The sequence below is a fragment of the Erinaceus europaeus genome, chromosome X (genome assembly GCF_950295315.1).
Source record: "Erinaceus europaeus chromosome X, mEriEur2.1, whole genome shotgun sequence".
Taxonomy (NCBI): domain Eukaryota; kingdom Metazoa; phylum Chordata; class Mammalia; order Eulipotyphla; family Erinaceidae; genus Erinaceus; species Erinaceus europaeus.
The window spans coordinates 36,791,592-36,810,252 of NC_080185.1; the positions used below are offsets into that span (position 1 = coordinate 36,791,592).

Consider the following 18,661-nt stretch of genomic DNA (forward strand, 5'->3'; position numbering starts at 1 on the left):
AAAGGGGAAGGGGAAGGGGAAGGGGAAGGGGGAGGGGAAGGGGGAGGGGAAGGGGAAGGGGTAGGGGAAGGGGTAGGGGAAGGGGAAGGGGTAGGGGAAGGGGAAGGGGAGATAGCATTATAGATATAAAAAGATTCTCATGCCTGAGGCTTTGAAGTCCCAGGTTCAATTCCCCCCAGCACCATAAGCCAAAGCTAAGAAGTGCTGGTTAAAAAAAAAAGTGTGAGGTTAGATAATAATAATAATGGTTATTCAAAGAGGCTCTCATGCCTGAGGTTCCAAAGCCTCAGGTTCAAATCCCCATGTCACCATAAACTAGAGATGAGTAATGCACTAACAAAAATAAATATAAATGTTAAGAAATGGACAAGTTGTGAGTGGAAAAGATAGCATAATGGCTATTGCAAAGAGACTCTCATACCTGAGGATTCAAAGTCCCAGGTTCAATACACCACACCACCAGAGCTGAGCAGTGGTCAGGTTAAAAAAATTATAAGCTATTTGTAGCATTCTAAACTTTAACTCAAAAGCAGAAACACAAAGAAATTTCACTGAGGATATTAAGAATGTTAATCACATCAAATCGATGGGGTTTACAGTCAACAATATTTATACCCCTTTCCTATATTAGGGAGCTACTACTCTATTCCCTGATCCAGCTTTCTGGTCCTTTTTCTAGCCATGACAGTATCTCCCCAGACAACTTGGATGCACCTGCACATCAGATTTCAGGCTCAGGGGAAAAAAGAAAAAAGAAAAAAAAAAGCATAGCTACAGGCCCTTTGGAATATAACTAAAATATGCCTACTAGGTATCTACAAAATGAAGGACCGCCCAACTCTTCATCTGCACTATTCCAGACTTTAGGTCCATGATTGGTCTCGATTTGTTTGGCTTTGTATATTAACTCTCTTGTCAACCACCAGGTTCCAGATGCTAGCATGATGCCAACCAGACTTCCCTAGACAGAAAACCCCGCCAATGTGTCCTGGAGCTCTGCTTCCCCAGAGCCCTTCCCCAATGGGGAAAGAGAGAGACAGGCTGGGAGTATGGATTGACCTTTCAACACCCATGTTCAGTGGGAAAACAATTACAGAAGCCAGACCTTTCACCTTCTGCATCCCACAGTGACCTTGGGTCCACACTCCCAGAGGGCTAAAGAATAGGAAAGCTGTGGTCGGGGAGGTAGAACAGTGGATAAGACATTGGACCCTCAAGCAGGAGGTCCTGTGTTGCTGAGGAATTATTCTGATGCAGTCTCTGCCCCCAGGTTTTATCATGCCCCACAAAATCCTAGCAGTGCCCCCTTCAACCAATCCTGGCCCCACAACCCCTGGTTGTCGCCCAATAAAAAGCCCCCTCACCCCCCCCCCTCTGGGCTCTTGGCTCCCCCTCTCGCAGATCTCTCTCCCTTCTCTCGCCCCATGGTCAGGTAGTGGGGACGGCCATTGTCGGCTGACTCCACGTGGCCTGAGCCACCCCCCCATCCTATAATAAAGATTTGTGTACCCCCTTGCTCCGGACTTCCCCTCTCTTCTCCGCGGTGCAGCCCGACACTGGACCACAACAACAGTCCTGGATTCGATCCCCAGGGGCACATGTACCAGAGTGATGTCTGGTTCTTTCTCTCTCTCCTCCTCTCTTTCTCATGAATAAATAAATAAAATCTTAAAAAAAAAAAAAAAGAATAAGAAAGCTATTAGGGGAGAGGATGGCATACAGAGATCTGGTGGTGGGAATTGTGTGGAGTTGTACCCCTCTTATCCTATGGTTTAGTCAATGTTTCCTTTCTATAAATAAAAAATCCTTTAAAAAAGAGGGTTCCCCCCAAAAAAAATGCCAGAAAAGTAATTTTCCATTTAAAAAGTTCAACAGCAAGGCTGGAGAGGTATCTCACTGGTGGATGTGAAAGTGCTAAAGGAAGTTTTGGTGCTGTGGTGTCTCAATTTATCTAAATGAAAAATGTGCCCAGTCTCACTACTTGGGGGGGGGGGAATCACCTGTAATCAAGCATGACAATGTTATCACATTCATTTTCTTTTAAGCATAATAAAATGATCATATCATATTTTCCAGCTTTACCTTCATATACTGTTTGAAAATATCTGCAGCTGTATTCATCTCCACCACAGTATATACAATTAGCTTACAAAATGCTGCAAGTAAATTTCTCCTCTTGTGTAGAGCTTCAATTTTACTAGCCTCATCTTCCTGCTGACCATCTGTGGGGGGAAAAAGTTTTAACATTAAGTCAACCATTTTACTTATACCATATGCATTCTTTAATTTGGTTTGTAAGAAACTTGCTTGAGAGAAGATGAAACACAAAGAAACATTTCAATAAAAATAAGAGAAAAACAAGTATCAGATTATTTTACTACTATGGAATATAAGAAATGAAACAAGCAACAAAAAAATGTTCTTAAAGGGGTCAGATTTGAAGTTACCAAAGGAAAGGACTGAGGTGTACATGAAATGAATAACGATCAACTATATGCTAGTAGATAAAAAGGAGACTTTCAGTACTAACTTTGATGTCATTATATAGATAGTGAATTATAACAATAAATCAATGAGTCCAATGAAATTTTGTTCAAATTAAGATATAAGAGAAGAAGTGGGTGCTAGGCAGTGGCACACCAGGTTAAGTGCACACATGCAAGCCCCTTGCCCCCACCTGCAGGGGGACAGCCTCAGGAGTGGTGAAGTAGGGCTGCAGGTGTCTTAAGTTTCTTTCCCTCTCAATTTTTCTGTCTCTATCCAATAATAAATAAATAAAAGTATTTTAAAAATACATATACACTATTTTAAAATAAATACATAAATAAACAAATAAATAAGAAGCTATTAAAGAAACTCTGGGGCGGGTGTAGATAGCAAAATGGTTATGCAAAGAGATTCTCATGCCTGAGGCTCTAAAGTCCCAGGTTTGATCCCCTGCACCACCATAAGCTAGAACTGAGCAGTGGTCTGGTAAAGGAAAGAAGAAAGGAAGGAACAAGGAAGGGAGGGAGGGAGGGAGGGAGGGAGGGAGGGAGGGAAAGTAAGGAAGGAAGGAAGGAAGGAGAGAAAAAGGGAGGGAGGAAGGAAAAAAAGAGGGGAGAGAAAACACTGGGGGCCAAGCAGTGGTGCATGTAGTTAAAACACACTCATTATAGTGCACAAGAACCTAAGTTTAAGCCCCTAGTCCCCATTTGCAGAGGGAAAGTTTCACAAGAAGTGAAGCAGGGCTGCAGGTATCTCTGTCTCTTTCCCTTTCTCTATCTCTCTACCCTTCTCAATTTCTGTCACTATCCAATAATCAATAACTGAAGTATTTCCTAAAAGCTTTGACGGTGACTTCAGTGAGATACATGAGAGCAGCACATACATACTCATACACACATGAAACTACTCCTAAAATATTATTCTATTTGAAACCAATGTGAAAGAGCTGAAATGTAAAAAGTTCATCATGATAACATTTACCAATAGATGAAAATAAACTGCAGAATATATATATATTAGTAGAAACATAAACTCATGCCAACAAACATACGAAAAAAATGTTCCAAGTCATTGACTGTCAGAGAAATGTAAATAAAGAGAACAGTGAGATACCACTTCACTCCTGTGAGAATGTCACACATCAGAAAAGGTAGCAGCAACAAAAGCTGGGTAGGTGGTGGGGACAAAGGAACCCTCCTGCACTGCTGATGCGAATGTAAATCAGTCCAGCCTCTATCCAGAATCTGGGATGATTTCCCTCACAGGCAGAAGCAGTCTGGAGAGCTCTCATCAGGTTAGAAATGGACCTACCCTATGATCCTGCAGCTCCTCTCCTGGAGAAATATCCTAAGGAACCAAACACACCCATCCAAAAAGATTTGTATATATCTCTGTTCCTAGCAGCACAGTTTGTAATAGCCAAAATCTGGAAGCAACCCGGGTGTCCAACAACAGATGAGTGGCTGAGCAAGTTGGGGTCTATATACACAATGGAATACTACTCAGCTATTAAAAATGGTGACTTCACCTTTCTCAGCCCATGTTAGATGGAGCGTGAAGGAACCATGTTAAGCGAGATAAGTCAGAAACAGAAGCATAAAGCTGGGATGATCTCCCTCACGTGCAGAAGTTGAAATACAAGATCAGAAGGGAAATCACGGGGGCTGGGTGGTAGCGAATCGGGTTAAGCGCATATGGTGCCAAGTGCAAATACCGGCATAAGGATCCCAGTTCGAGCCCCAAGCTCCCCACTTGCAGGGGAGTCCCTTCACAAGTGGTGAAGCAGGTCTGCAAGTGCCAATCTTTCTTCCCCCTGTCTTCCCCCTCCTCTCTCCATTTCTCTCTGTCCTATCCAACAACAATGACAATAACAACTAAATTAACCACAACAATGATAAAACAAGGGCAACAAAAGGGAAGGGGGTTTAATAGCCTCCAGGAGCAGTGAATTCGTAGTGCAGGCACTGAGCCACAGCAATAACCCTGGAGGGGTTAAAAAGAAGGAGAAGGAGAAGGAGAAGGAGAAGGAGAAGGAGAAGGAGAAGGAGAAGGAGAAGGAGAAGGAGAAGGAGAAGGAGAAGGAGAAGGAGAAGGAGGGAAGAAGAAAGAGAAGAAGAATAGAAATCACTAGGCAGAACTGGGACTGGAGTTGGTGTAAAGTAAGAGACTCTGGGGTGGGTAGAAGGGGAGGGCTCAGGCCCTGGAATATAGCAGAGGAGGACCTAGTGGGGGTTGTATTGTTATGTGGAAAACTGGGAAATTTTATGCATGTACAAACTATTGTATTTTACTGTCGACTGTAAACCATCAATCCCCCCAATAAATTTTTAAAAAAGAAACATAAACTCATAATAAAATAAATGAAAATGCAAAGGTATAATAAACACTAAATTCAGAAAAGTCATTAACTCTACAGACAAAAAAAAAAAACTGGTGGACTTGAAAAATTTGGGCTACTGGGTAGGATGGTGGTACACCTGGTAGAGTACACCATTACCATTCTCAAGGACCTGAGTTCAATCCCCTTATTCTAAAATGAAGGGGGAACGCTTTAAGAGAAGTGAAGTAGTATTACAAGTGTCTTTTTTATTCTCTTTCTCTCTCTATCTCTCCCTTTACCTCTCAATTTCTGTTTCTATTAATATGAAAAGGGGGGAGGGAAAAATGACCACCAGAAAAGGTGGATTCCCATGGTGCAGGTTATCAAGCCCCAGCGATAACCACTGTGGTAATATTTAAAAAAAAAAATCAGGGCTGTATTTGTAATTATGCTTTTTACTCTTTTAGAAATTCGAACAAGGGGCCAGATGGCACACCAGATTAAGCACACATAGTGTGAAGTGCATGGCACAAAGCATAAGAGCTGGCATTAAGGATCCCAGTTCGAGCCCCTGGCTCCCCACCTGCAGGGGGGTCGTGTCACAAGTGGTGAAGCAGGTCTATAGGTGTCTATCTTTCTCTCCCCCTCCTCTCTCAATTTATCTCTGTCCTATCCAACAAAAAAGGGGGGGATAGCTGACAGGAGCAGTGAATTTGTAGTACTGGCAATGAGGCCCAGGGATAATCCCTGAGGCAAAAAAAGGAAACTCAAACAAAGACAGCATAGTATGTCAAGTGTTGATAATATGTACACACAAGCATAAAATACTATATATTTTTTAAGAGTAGCTTATTGTTGTTTTATTTCTCCTAGTCTAAATGTAGAGGCAGTCTCCAACAAAAGAGTTGTATACCAAAACTGAGTTTTGTCTCACTTTCTGAAATGCAACCATGAAAGCTGTAAAACCCCACTCATGTTTTGGAGTTCATTTCAGAAGCCTGCTTATTCAACGACGTCTTAAATCCTGCAAGCAAAACAGAACTTCCACTATATGCCCACAACACTTTGTATATAACTCTACTACCACTAAAAAAGATCGCAATGACTATTTGTTCTTAGATGTATTTTCCACTTGAATTTAATTATCTTTAGTGTATACAAAGCTGGGACTTCATACAAGTGTGTTTTCACCACTTACAGAACATCTGTTTTAATCTAACACAGAGATAGATGCTATAGAACTTCCCATATGTGTGATCAGGGCTCAAATCTGGGCTATTTATGTGACAAGGCACATGTCCTACTTAGCTATTTCTCCTAAGTTGGATTTTTAAAATTTATTTATTTATTTAATATGAGACAGACTGAGACAGACAGACAGCCTAGTGTGTGGATCTGCTCTGGGATAAGGCGGTACCGTGAGAATGAATATGCCACTTCTGGGACTCTAAGCACACAAACTGGTCCTCCAACAGGCTACACTATCTCCTTGGTCTGAACCTGATTCAAAAAGGATCTTTGTCCTTTTCTGATACTCACAGCATATAGTATACTGCCTTCTGGTCCAAAAATAACAAACGACTAGCAAAAATAATTGTAATTAAACCAACAGCAGAAAGTTGATGAAAACTCACAGTATATATATGTGTATATATATATATATATTTTTTTAGTAGAAACTTTCACATCTATTTTGAGTAAATAAGCTTCTCAATGCTTTTCTGTTTAAGTATTAAATGTTTGAGTATGAGCTCTTTATTGACAGAGGTAAGCTATAGTCTTGTCTAGAGGTTCCTTTGGAGCCCTTACTTTACATATATACACATATATGTACATAAGCACTGTTAAGTTGTCCTTCAGGTATAATGTCAAAGTAAAATGAACCCAAGACTGGGGAAACGGCATAGTGCTTATGCAGAGGATTTGCGTGGAAGAGGTTCCAGATTCAATCCCCAGCACTATCAATAGCCAGAGCTGAGCAATGCTCTGGTAAAATAACACTAATAATAATAATAACTATTATTGTTGTTATTATTGATGTCCTTCTTATTATTATAAATTGGGTAAAAAAGAAACCCAGAAATAAGTCACCAAATAGTACTTGCTTCTGTAATTTCTCTGGCTCAAATAAAGCATCTTAACACTAGGCATGGAGTAGCCCTACCACTGCCTGGCAGACATTTTGTAAAAATGCCCCAAGGATATTTTATGAGATAGTTTCATTTACATTTTGAATTTTTGAATTTTCTAAATTCTAAATTATGAATTGCAGAGTTTAATATCCCACTAAAATACAGGAGCATTATGAAAGTATACAACAGTCACTTAAAGAAACACTTTATTCTCTCAAAGTAACACAATACTGTTATTCTCCATTATTAAGGAAAAAGAGGGCTGGGGAGATAGCGTAATGGTTATGCAAAAAGCCTTTCATGCCTGAGGCACCAGAGATCCCAGGTTCAATCCCCAGTACCACCATAAGCCAGAGCTGAGCAGTGCTCTGGTAAAAAGAGAAAAAAAGGGGGGGGGGACGGAGGGAGAGAGGGAGGGAGGGAGGGAGGAAGGAAGGAATGTTTTATTAAGTACTTAATAGATTCCCAGGAAATGCACTACCTACTTTGCTCAGTTTAATTTATTGGGTTAGTTGTGTAGCTGCTCAGAATAACTACTAATTAAAAAATTAGGTTCGGGGCTAATTGAGCAGTCCAGATAGGACTCTTACCTCATATTGTCCTTACAAAATTAAAAGAACAGAAAGCTGCTAAAACATATATTCTGCGTTTCATGTTTTAAAAATACAGTAATGCAACACTTTACATTGGTATTACTTACATTTGATGTATGATACACAGAGACATGATGGGACAAAAGCAGTAAAATTACCTGCACTGTTACTATCATCGTCCTGTTCAATGAAGACATGATCCAGAATAAAGCTGAGTAACTCAGACTGCAATGATGAATCAGGGGTGTAAACTAATGGCTCTAACATGTCACGACCTCCTGACATAATCTGATGGCTGAAGATCATCAAAATATCACAGAGAATAGTGAAGGCCTGGTTAAAAAAAATATATATATACTCTGAAACCAAGGTTTCTTACCAGCTACTATAAGTATCTTACATGTCCACACAGAAATAGAATAAAGCTTTCTGTATTTGAAACTCTTAAGAAAAATGTTAAGTATTAAAGTCTAAAATTAATTTAATTTCTGATATGACTACTAAAATAGTTGCACTATGTTTCATTAAATTCAAGGTAACTTATACAACAGCTTCAAGGGGCTTATTGCCAAAATATGGTCAGGATTCATCTTTAGACCCTCTGACTCTAAATCCCTCCCTCTACATGATGCCAGAATGCTTTGTGGTGTATACATTCAAATATGAAATAATATAAACACTTGATAGCATCCTTTTCTTCTATAGAAGAATAACATTGTGAACATCAGTATCTTCTTTCTATAAGATCTCTTAGCAATCACAGTCAGCAGGACTCTTTAAGGACTGTCAGGGTAAAAATAATTCAAGTATGGGCCTGCTTACCACTCAGCAGGCAAACCTGATACTATCATAATAAGCATAAGGCTTATGTTGTAACACAAAGAGATTAATAAAAACATTGTCAGGGGTTTAGTGTAGTCAGTCACTGGTAAATTAATCATAAATTATCTAAAAGATTAAATTATTCATTGTGAAGGGGTAAAAAACACAGGATTTGGAATCAGAAAGTCAACATAAAGTTATACCTAGAGGAAAACTATTATACAGAGAGCATAAAGCAGAACATATAAAATATATATATACATACACACATATATATGTGCATTTCCCTTTTCTATATACCTTTCAGTTGGCATCTACAAAAAATTTCTAATATTTATAATGTGAATGGAAGATGATAAACACTGTGATATTCATTTAGTAGGTAAAATGGAAGCCAAATTGAGCTGAGTAAGGCATATTACTATGTGCAAGAACCTGGGTTCAAGCTCCTAGTCCCCACCTACAAGGGGGAGCTTTCTGAGTGGTGAAGCAGTGCTGCAGGAGTTTCTCTCTCCTTACCCCCCCCCACTCCCTCTAATGCCTGTGTCTGTCCAAAATAAATAAATAAATAAATAAATAAATAAATAAATAAATTTTAACGAAAAACTGACATACAACTATTTAGTCTATGACCATACCACCCTGAGCACAAGTTCTCATCTGATCTCAGAAGCTAAGCAGGATTAGGCCTGGTTATTACTTGGATGGAGACATACAAACTGTTTAATGAGGAAATTATTAAAATCTAAGGCACTAAAGGCAGATAACATAGAAGGCTACACACAATAACCCACAAGGAATTATGTATTGATGCTATTAAATTCAGAATAAGAAACAGAAGATTTGGTGGTATACGTAAATATATTAAGTAATATTTTACATGTGGGTGAATGAACATTTCATGAAACTCCTACTTGGGCATGGAAGATAGCAGGATGGTTATGCAAAGAGATTCTCATGCCTGAGGCTCCAAAAATGAAAAAAAAGAAAAGAAAAAAAAGAGAGCTCCAAATGCTATTAAAAAAAATTATTTCTTGTGGGCCAGGTGGGGGCGTACCTGGTTAAGCACACACCTTACAGTGAACAAGGACCCAGGTTCAAGCCCCTAGTCTCCACCTACAGGGGGAAAGTTACACCTACAGGAAAACTATCATACAGATAACATGAAGCAGAACATATTAACACTATATATATGGAAGATGATAAACAGTGTGATATTCATTTAGTAGGTAAACTGGAAGCCAAATTGAGCTGAGTAAAGCATATTCCTTGAAGCTATTAGAAATAGTGAGGGAGCCAGGTGGTGGCACACCAGTATATTTATCACATTGAGGGTGTTTCTTTCTGGTTCCACCCCAGCTCCATGGAGATGGGACCCCTGCATGAATGCAGTTTCACCACTCCTGGGACAAGTTTTTATTCTGAGAGAGAGAGAGAGAGAGAGAGAGAGAGCCCACATAGCACTAGAACCTCCTGGCTGCCAAGGGAAAGTTTCACAAGTGGTGAAGGAGAGTTGCAGGTGTCTCTCTCCCACTCTATCTCTCCCTTTCCTATCAATTTATCTGTCACTATCCAATAATAAATAAAATATTTAAAAAAAGAAAAATTATTTCTTGCATCTTAATTATAGAGATGAAAGTGTTTTCATACTATGGTCCAAATGTAAATAGTTGAAGTCAGAGAAAATTTAACAATATGATTAATAAGGAAATATAGATTATATTTATCAAAAAGCAAAACATTCAGTAATTGAATCCTGACCACTTAATACCTTATAATGTAAATGTTTCCAAGTATTTAAGTCATTATTTCACACTGCAGATAAGTTCTTGTAAACTACAACCTTAAGCAAAACAACTGAACAAAGCAGACCTTCAAATAAGGCTGTTTTATTTCAACACTGGTCAGGATTGTTTGTTCCTCACCAACATTACAACAAAACAAAGTTGAACTGAAATGTTAATTCAAGAAACTATTGCATGCATGGAAAGAACAAAATGGAGTTGGAAATAACAAAACACACAAAGAATAACTGGATTTAAATGTGGATTTCTAACTATAAGAAATTTAGAAACTCTATATAGCTTTGACAATTTAAAGATGAAATAAAAATGACTGATGAAATGGTTGCCTATATATGAATAACTTGCTGAACTCAAATAAGCAGTATCTCCAATATAACAAGAGCCATTGCTTTAAAAGAAGAAGAAGAAGAAAAGAAAAAGTGTGCTGAGGATGACTATTGGGATTCTACCAAAATACAGAAAGGCTAAGCAAGGGGAAAAAAAAACAACAGTAACCAAACTTGGGATCCATGATTGCTCAACAAATTGTTTGGCTTTGTATGTTAACTCTCTTTTCAATCACCAGGTTCCAGATGCCACCAGGATGCTGGCTAGGCTTCCCTGGATTGAAGACCCCACCAATGTGTCCTGGAGCTCAGCTTCCCCAGAGACACACCTTACTAGGGAAAGAGAGAGGCAGACTGGGAGTATGGACCGACCAGTCAACGCCCATGTTCAGCGGGGAAGCAATTACAGAAGCCAGACCCTCTACCTTCTGCAACCCTCAACGACCCTGGGTCCATGCTCCCAGAGGGCTAGAGAATGGGAAGGCTATCATGGGAGAGGGTGGGTTATGGGGATTGGGTGGTGGGAATTGTGTGGAGTTGTACCCCTCCTACCTTATGCTTTTGTTCACTAATCCTTTCTTAAATAAAAAATTAAAAAAAAAAAAAAACAGTAAAACTTATCATAAGCATCTGCATCATATCATTAATATTTATTGCAAAACAATCACCAAAAAAATCCCCACAAAATATTTTAAAAGCAAATATTCATCCTGTATTATTAGGAAATTAGAATTAGGTGGACTTGTGGTCCTGGGATCATAGTTCATTTTACAGATAGGAAAAATATCTACAGCACCAGGTTAGCAACATTATTTCCAAAAATGCAAAGAGTGGCAGTAATGGAATCATGGAGGCACATATGATGAGAAGGGGAACACTTAGAAAATGGGTGAGTTATTAAATTTAAGAAAAAGTCTACTTAAGGGAAAAACAGCTTAACTGGGCAGAAATGAGGCATAAGTGTTAATGCTTATCAATTTCACAAGATTTGCAGTGCCATATGTATAATTTGCATATATGGGTGTGCTTACTAAATGTCATAAAATTTTCATTGTGTGCAACCCTAATATGTAAGTTATATTTGAACATGATGCTAAATGAACACATAGAAGATATTTATTTATTTATTTTTAATTATTGGGTAGAGAGAGAGAGAGAGAGAGAAATTGAGAGGGGTGGGGAAGACAGTGAGGGAGAGAAAGACAGAGACACACCTACAGCTCTACTTTACCACTTGTGAAGCTTTCCCCCTGCAGGTGAGGACCAAGGGCTTGAAATGGGTCCTAGCACACTGTGATGTGAGCGCATAACCAGGTGCGCCACCACCTCACCCCTATAGAAGATAGTTTTCACAGTGTTACCTGGGTAGACTTATCCATTTATTTACTAAGTATTGCTAGCAAAAGGTTTTTTATTTACGATAATTACTACAAACCTGTTCTTTCACAGTAGTATTCACATTGGTCAGGTAATGCTGACATATCTGACAGAACACTCTCATCTGTTTCTTTAAACGCAACAAGTCCTCCTTAAAAGAAAAATTAAACATGAAGAATTTTGCAACACTGTACAGAAACTCATTGATCTTTTAAATTGCACAAAGCACTTTTATATTTAACTACATTATATATGCTTATAAGTCTTATTTACTGTTAGTAATAAAGAAAAGGAAAGAAAAAATTTCTAAAAATTCCCCACCGCAGACTTAAAAATATCAGGCATTGTGGGCTGGGAGAGAACTCACTGAGTAGAGCATATGCTTTAGCATGTGTCAAGAGCCCTGGTTTGAGCACCAGGTCACCACCACATGGGAGCACTTAAATGCAGGACAATTCTACAGACTGAGTTTTATTCCAGTCACCTACAAGTTGTACATTTTTATGAACTTGGGGGAAATGAAGTCGATTTTTGTGGGGTTGCATCAAATTAAAAGGTATGGGAGAACATAAATCACACCACCTTCAAATTGAATGTTAATGTAAGATGTATAACCTAGGATTCAGCTGCTGAACCAAGTTCAAAACCCCTGCATGTGGGAAGTGCTATGCAGCAGAGCTAACTCTAGTATGATAAAGATTCACTTTTTCTTTGTCTAGATGAAAAAGTACATAAAAATAGCCTGATTTTGTGAAAAATAAATTAAAAAATAGTCATACTCTGAAAAAATTATCTTATAAAATGTGTTTTATAACTGAATATACACTAAATTATAAACAGGGTATACATGGCTAGGAAGTAGATTATAAATAACAGAATTTACTGAAAGTATCAATCTTACTAAATGTACATTTTTACTGAAAACAATACTTAATCTAAAAACTCATAGCCAAACACCACAAACCTTTGTAGAACTGCTTTCAGTTATCTTAGCAAGCTGCCAAAGGATTACATAGTGTGTACATTGCAGAGCGTGAATAACAATCTGTAATAAGAATCAAGAGAATACAGTTAACAAGTCTTCATTCTCAAAGTTAAATGTATGACTTGTAAGTAAGTTGATGCTATAAATAAATAAATAAATAACAACCTGCTCAGGCATGTCTCCATTTTCAATTCCAGTTTTCAACAATTTGTAATTACAAGCAAACAAATCCCACTTTGAAAGATCATGGGCACTGTAAACAAAAGAATCAAATCATATTAGAAAGTTACCATCATATTTGTTCTGAACTTGAGTGTACTATTAGGGCAAACATAGCAAACATTTTACTATACACTAAAAATATAGTATTTTACATGTATGTTATTCATTCCCCAGTTCAAAACATGATACTACCAAGGTTTATTTTCTCAAAACATAAGGGAAATCAGATAATCTGATACTATAACCCCAAAACATGAACATTAGTTGCTTTTACCACAGTTTTAACTCAAGCTTCAAGACTCTACTTACTTATGAAAAGCAGTGATTCTCTTCAATGTTGACAATACCTGATATGCATCATCTTCATCAGGTTCTTCACCCTATGAATATTAACCATGAAATATTAAACAACAGAAACTAGAATGGTGGTCTGGGAGGTGGCACAGTGGATAAAGCGCTGGATTCTCAACCATAAGGTCCCAAGTTCAATCCCCAGCAGCACATGTACCAGAGTGATGTCTGGTTCTTTCTCTCTCTGCCTATCTTTCTCATGAATAAATAAATTCTTTAAAAAGAAAGAAAGAAAGAAAGAAAGAAAGAAAGAAAGAAAGAAAGAAAGAAAGAGAGAAAGAAAAGAAACTAGATTGAAAAATATTAAATGATCACATTGGTGGTACAACTATAAAAATAAATACATAACCTAATAAAATCTGTAGATAAAACTTGTCAGTCAATAACTACATGTGGTCATATTTAAAAGTGTATGATAGGGAGTTGGGCAGTGGCGCAGAGGATTAAGCACACATGGCGCAAAGCACAAGGACCGGTTCAAGCCCCCAACTCCCCAGCTGCAGGCAGTGAAGCAGGTGTGCAGGTATCTATCTTTCTCTCCCCTTCTCTCTCCATTTCTCTCTGTCCTATCCAACAACATCAATAACAAAAATAATAATAACCACAACAATGTTAAAACAACAAGGGCAACAAAAGGGAAAATAAATGTAAAAAAAAAAAAACTTTAAACAAAATGTGTGCTAGAATAATCAGTCAGGGTCATCACAGATAAATTCTACCTCAGAAAAAAAAAACAAAATGAAGCATCTTTTCCTGCCTTTGTAACAAAACTAAAGCCACCTTCCCATTTACAATAAATGTATTAAGACAATTTAAAATGTATTAAAAGAAAACAGGGTAATACCTAAAGAAGAAAATATCATTAAACTTACTATATTGAGTTAAGGGGCAGTATATATATATATTTTTCATTTTCTTTCTTTCTTTTTTTTTAAACCAGAGCACTACTCAGCTCTGACTTTTGATTGAACTTGAGATTTGAAGCCTCAGGCATGAGTGTCTCTTTGCGTAACTATTAAGCTATATCTATCCCCATCCATACTTTAACTTTCTACAAAGTATTTAGTTTAATTAACAAACCCTTCTTTGATTTTTCACTAATTTGCTCTCCTCACAACCACATTCAGACAAAAGCCGAACTATTAAAAATTTTTTACTAGGAATGTGGACATTGTACTTCAACATATCTGTATAAACTTCCAATTAATAACATTTAGTAAGCATAGTATACTAACAAGAAAACTAGACAATACAAACTCCATGAATCTTGTAGCATGTGTTGACAAAAGTGATAGGGAACTAGTAAATAAAAAAAAAAGTGATAGGGAACTAGTAAAAGTCCTAGAAATGTAAATTTTCATTTTATGCAAATCATACCGTTAAGTATGTACTTTCAAAAGAGATAAAAGTCACTACTAAAGTATACTTAAGTATCATGCTTTAAGACTCTGGAAACATAACAGAACATGAAAATTCCAGACAGACAGTATAATGGCTAGGCAAACAGACTCTCATGCCTGAGGCTCAGAAGTCCCAGGTTCAATCCCCCACAACACCATAATCCAGAGCTGATCAGTGCTCTGGGTAAATAATAATAAACACAAACAAAAAATAAATTGTTGAGAGTCGGGCGGTGGCGCAGTGGGTTAAGCGCACATGGTGCAAAGCGCAGGGACCGGCATAAGGATCCCGGTTCGAGCCCCCAGCTCCCCACCTGCAGGGGAGTCGCTTCACGGGTGGTGAAGCAGGTCTGCAGGTGTCTATCTTTCTCTCGCCCTCGCTCTGTCTTCCCCTCCTCTCTCCATTTCTCTCTGTCCTATCCAACAACAAAGCAACGACAACAACGGCAATAATAACCACAACGAGGCTGCAACAACTAGGGCAACAAAAAGGGGGAAAAATGGCCTCCAGGAGTGGTGGATTCATGGTGCAGGCACCCAGCCCAGCAATAACCCTGGAGGAAAAAAAAATTTAAAAATTAAAATAATAAAATAAATAAATAAATAAATTGTTTTTTAAAAAGAAAAATTATCTATTAAAAAAAAAAGAAAATTCCAGAATCGAGAGACTATAATAGCAATTCATTAAGATTTCCAGCCACCACGTGGGATCATAACATAATGGAAAACCTTCTCAAGCTGTGGTGATATGTTCTCCCTTCCCTTAAATCTTCAAGGAAGGGGTAGGAATAGATGGAAGAGTTCACCAGGAGTGATGGGATAGCCTAAGCACAAAGCCCAAGGAAAGCACTGCTGACAACAAAACAAATTTAAAAAAACTATAATAAGGAAGATTCTGTTAACTTTCCTAACCCTGCTAAGACAAAAAGACTTAATTTTTCCACTTTCTGAGGAAATACATGGCTACAATGGTTTCTGTTCCATTATCATCCCATTCTCCCTAATAGCTTCTTCTTCAAATAAACACTGGAAGCATCCAAGATCGTGTCTTTAAATACATATATACTAGTTTTGTTTTCACCTTCTCCAAGTCACAGATTCTTACCACCTTGCTATTTTGGAGGAGGAATATAGTAGCATGATGTCACAGGACAAAATATTTTATAACATCTTTCCTATCTACTGCTAGGCCTTATTAGAAAGACTCATGACTAAGAAGTTTAATAAAAAAGATGGGGGGCTGGGGAGATAGCATATTGGGTGTGAAGCAACAATGGTCCCAGGTTTACGCCCCAGCACCACCATAAATAAGAGCTGAAGGGGGGGGGGAGAAGAGGGAAAGAGCAGAGGGATAAGAGGAAGAAAGGAGATAGCATAATGGTTAAACAAAAAGACCTTCACCCCTGAGGCTCCAAAGTCCCAGATTCAATACCCTGCACCTCTAGCAAGCTAGGGTTGAGCCAGTGCTCTGGAAGTAAACAAACTGAAGGGCTCCAACCAATAATACTTGTAAAATATACCTCTTGCAGAAAATCTTCAAGAAGCCGGTTAAATTTGTCTGCCAGTTCATCTATCAGTTGACTCCTTGAAATATCTACTCTGTTGAAGATTGTAAACTCTTCATTACAGAGTGCATGGTAAGTTTTAGAACATGCTTCCAAGACATCTGTATCTGTGTGCTTCTCTACAATATTCCGGATCTGTCGTAATAAGGCATCCAAATGCTGTAAAGTCAAAATTTTTGCCATTAAAGTTAAAGAAATGATGGGCATAAGACAGCCAAACCACCACAGTGAGATAAACCAAATGTAGTAATCCTACAAACGGGCGTCCATTTTAAGATATTGTGCTTTTTATAAAAAAAAAAAGAAAAAAAGATATTGTGCTCATCAGGGTAAATAACTACAAAGGATTATCTATGCTTAATTCCTCAACTTTAATGAGAATACTGTGAATGTCATAGAATGCTCTCAAGGATGTTAACACTATATTACAAGAACCCAGAATATTTCCTGAAATAAAGCAAAAATAATCAATAGGGATTAGCTATTTTTTTGTGTTATAATCATTTTATCCACTTCTAATCACCATAAAAAGCAAGAATTTCTCCCTCAATGGTTAGGAATGAGGTAAAGCTATGGCATGAATCAAAAGGAAGCCTCAGGGAGTCGGGCAGTAGCACAGTGGGTTAAGCGCACCTAGCGCAAAGCGCAAGGACCAGCATAAGGATCCTGGTTTGAGCCCCTGGCTCCCCGCCTGCAGGGGAGTCGCTTCACAGGAGGTGAAGCAGGTCTGCAGGTGTCTATCTTTCTCTCCCCCTCTCTGTCTTCCCCTGCTCTTTATTTCTCTCTGTCCTATCCAACAACAACGACATCAATAACAAGGGCAACAAAAGGGAATAAATTAATTTTTTTAAAAAGGAAGCCTCAATAACGCCACCCTCTAAATTCAACTGATCTAAAATGTAGAAGATATATAGCATATAGGTTTTTTTTTTAAACATTAGAAGCTGAAAATATATTTCAGGGAAGATAGGCATTCAATACAGTAAACTAAGCTAAATAGTTGTTCAAGGTTTTACACTTACAAAAAATGACATACCTTTTCTAGTCGTCCAGTGGTATATATTTCCAAGTCAAAGTATTGAGGCAACTGCAGTAAGTTTGTCACCTTCTCAGCATCTATAGAGTACTTTGAAATTTTTTTAAAATGTCAGAAGCATTGCAATAGTAATTATACACTATGATAAAGTTGTATTTGGCATTTGCAAACAAAATCTATGATGTCTTAGTAGAACTATAATATTGATATAAACTTACTTTAGCTAATAACTGAGGAAGGGCTACAGCAAAAAGTTCAGTGATTTTTGTCCGGTCATCCAACTGAGTTTTCTTCTCCTTGGCTGTCAGAACCTAAGGTAACACAAGGAAACTGAGTTATTTACTTTGTCTACCAAGATTCAGATGCTCAAGTTTTAGTTAAGACATACAAGATGTATAATAAATTACATTTTAAATGACAGATATTAATATTTATCTGTAAAATTTGAAACCAATTATTAAATAAACTAAAGTAGTAATAGCAAACAAAAAGGTCCTATAGGCAAATTAACACAAATTAGATAAACCAACTCAAACCATAAGTAGGAATGAAAAGAAAAGCAGATGGAGATATGAATGCAATTTAGGAGCTGATATTTCAGCCTATTCTAAGCTGTGGGCCATGACACTTGGGTCAATTCAACACAAATTACCTTGAGCAATTAGAAAAACAAAGGGAAAATAAAATAAAATGCAACATATCATAAATTTTGGTATTTTATAAATACCAAATATATATAACATATTAACTCATCAGGAAGGGTGTTCTGTTGACACCAAGTACAAAATTGAATAGGAGTCTGTTATGAGGTAAAAAGAAGCAAAGGATAGAAAAGAAACTGCCTGCTATTGAAAAAGTACAAAAATAAAACAGTTCCAAGACATTTAAAATATAAACTTTTTTTTTCATGCTTCACAATTAAAAGTCTGAAAATTCATTTGGTGCTGAGGAGACAGACTTCCATATCTGAGGCACCAAAGGTCTCAGGTTCAATCCCTAGTACAGCCATAAGCCAGGGGTGAGCAGTGTGTTGGTTAAAAAATAATTTCACTGTAATTGGCATATCGCACCAAAGTAAAAGGCTCTGGGGTGGTTGGGTGGGGAGAATACAGGTCCATGTAGGATGATAAATGACATAGTGGGGGTTATATTGTTAAATGGGAAACTGGGGAATGTAATGCATGTACAAACTATTGTATTTACTGTTGAATGAAAAACATTAATAAAAAATTTTAAAAAA

The 18,661-nt window shown here is 37.8% G+C and overlaps 1 protein-coding gene across 1 annotated transcript in view; it reads right to left on the minus strand.

Moving 5' to 3' along the window:
• STAG2 (STAG2 cohesin complex component) overlaps positions 1-18,661 on the minus strand; it is a 143,335-nt gene that overhangs the window by 26,411 nt on the left and 98,263 nt on the right. The window contains exons 18-26 of the mRNA XM_060182648.1: positions 17,640-17,732; positions 17,422-17,511; positions 16,341-16,544; positions 13,379-13,449; positions 13,013-13,100; positions 12,827-12,907; positions 11,921-12,013; positions 7,691-7,865; positions 2,066-2,222 (exon numbers count right to left, since the gene is read on the minus strand). Coding sequence (XP_060038631.1) covers positions 2,066-2,222; positions 7,691-7,865; positions 11,921-12,013; positions 12,827-12,907; positions 13,013-13,100; positions 13,379-13,449; positions 16,341-16,544; positions 17,422-17,511; positions 17,640-17,732 — 1,052 coding nt within the window. The remainder of the gene's footprint in view (positions 1-2,065; positions 2,223-7,690; positions 7,866-11,920; positions 12,014-12,826; positions 12,908-13,012; positions 13,101-13,378; positions 13,450-16,340; positions 16,545-17,421; positions 17,512-17,639; positions 17,733-18,661) is intronic.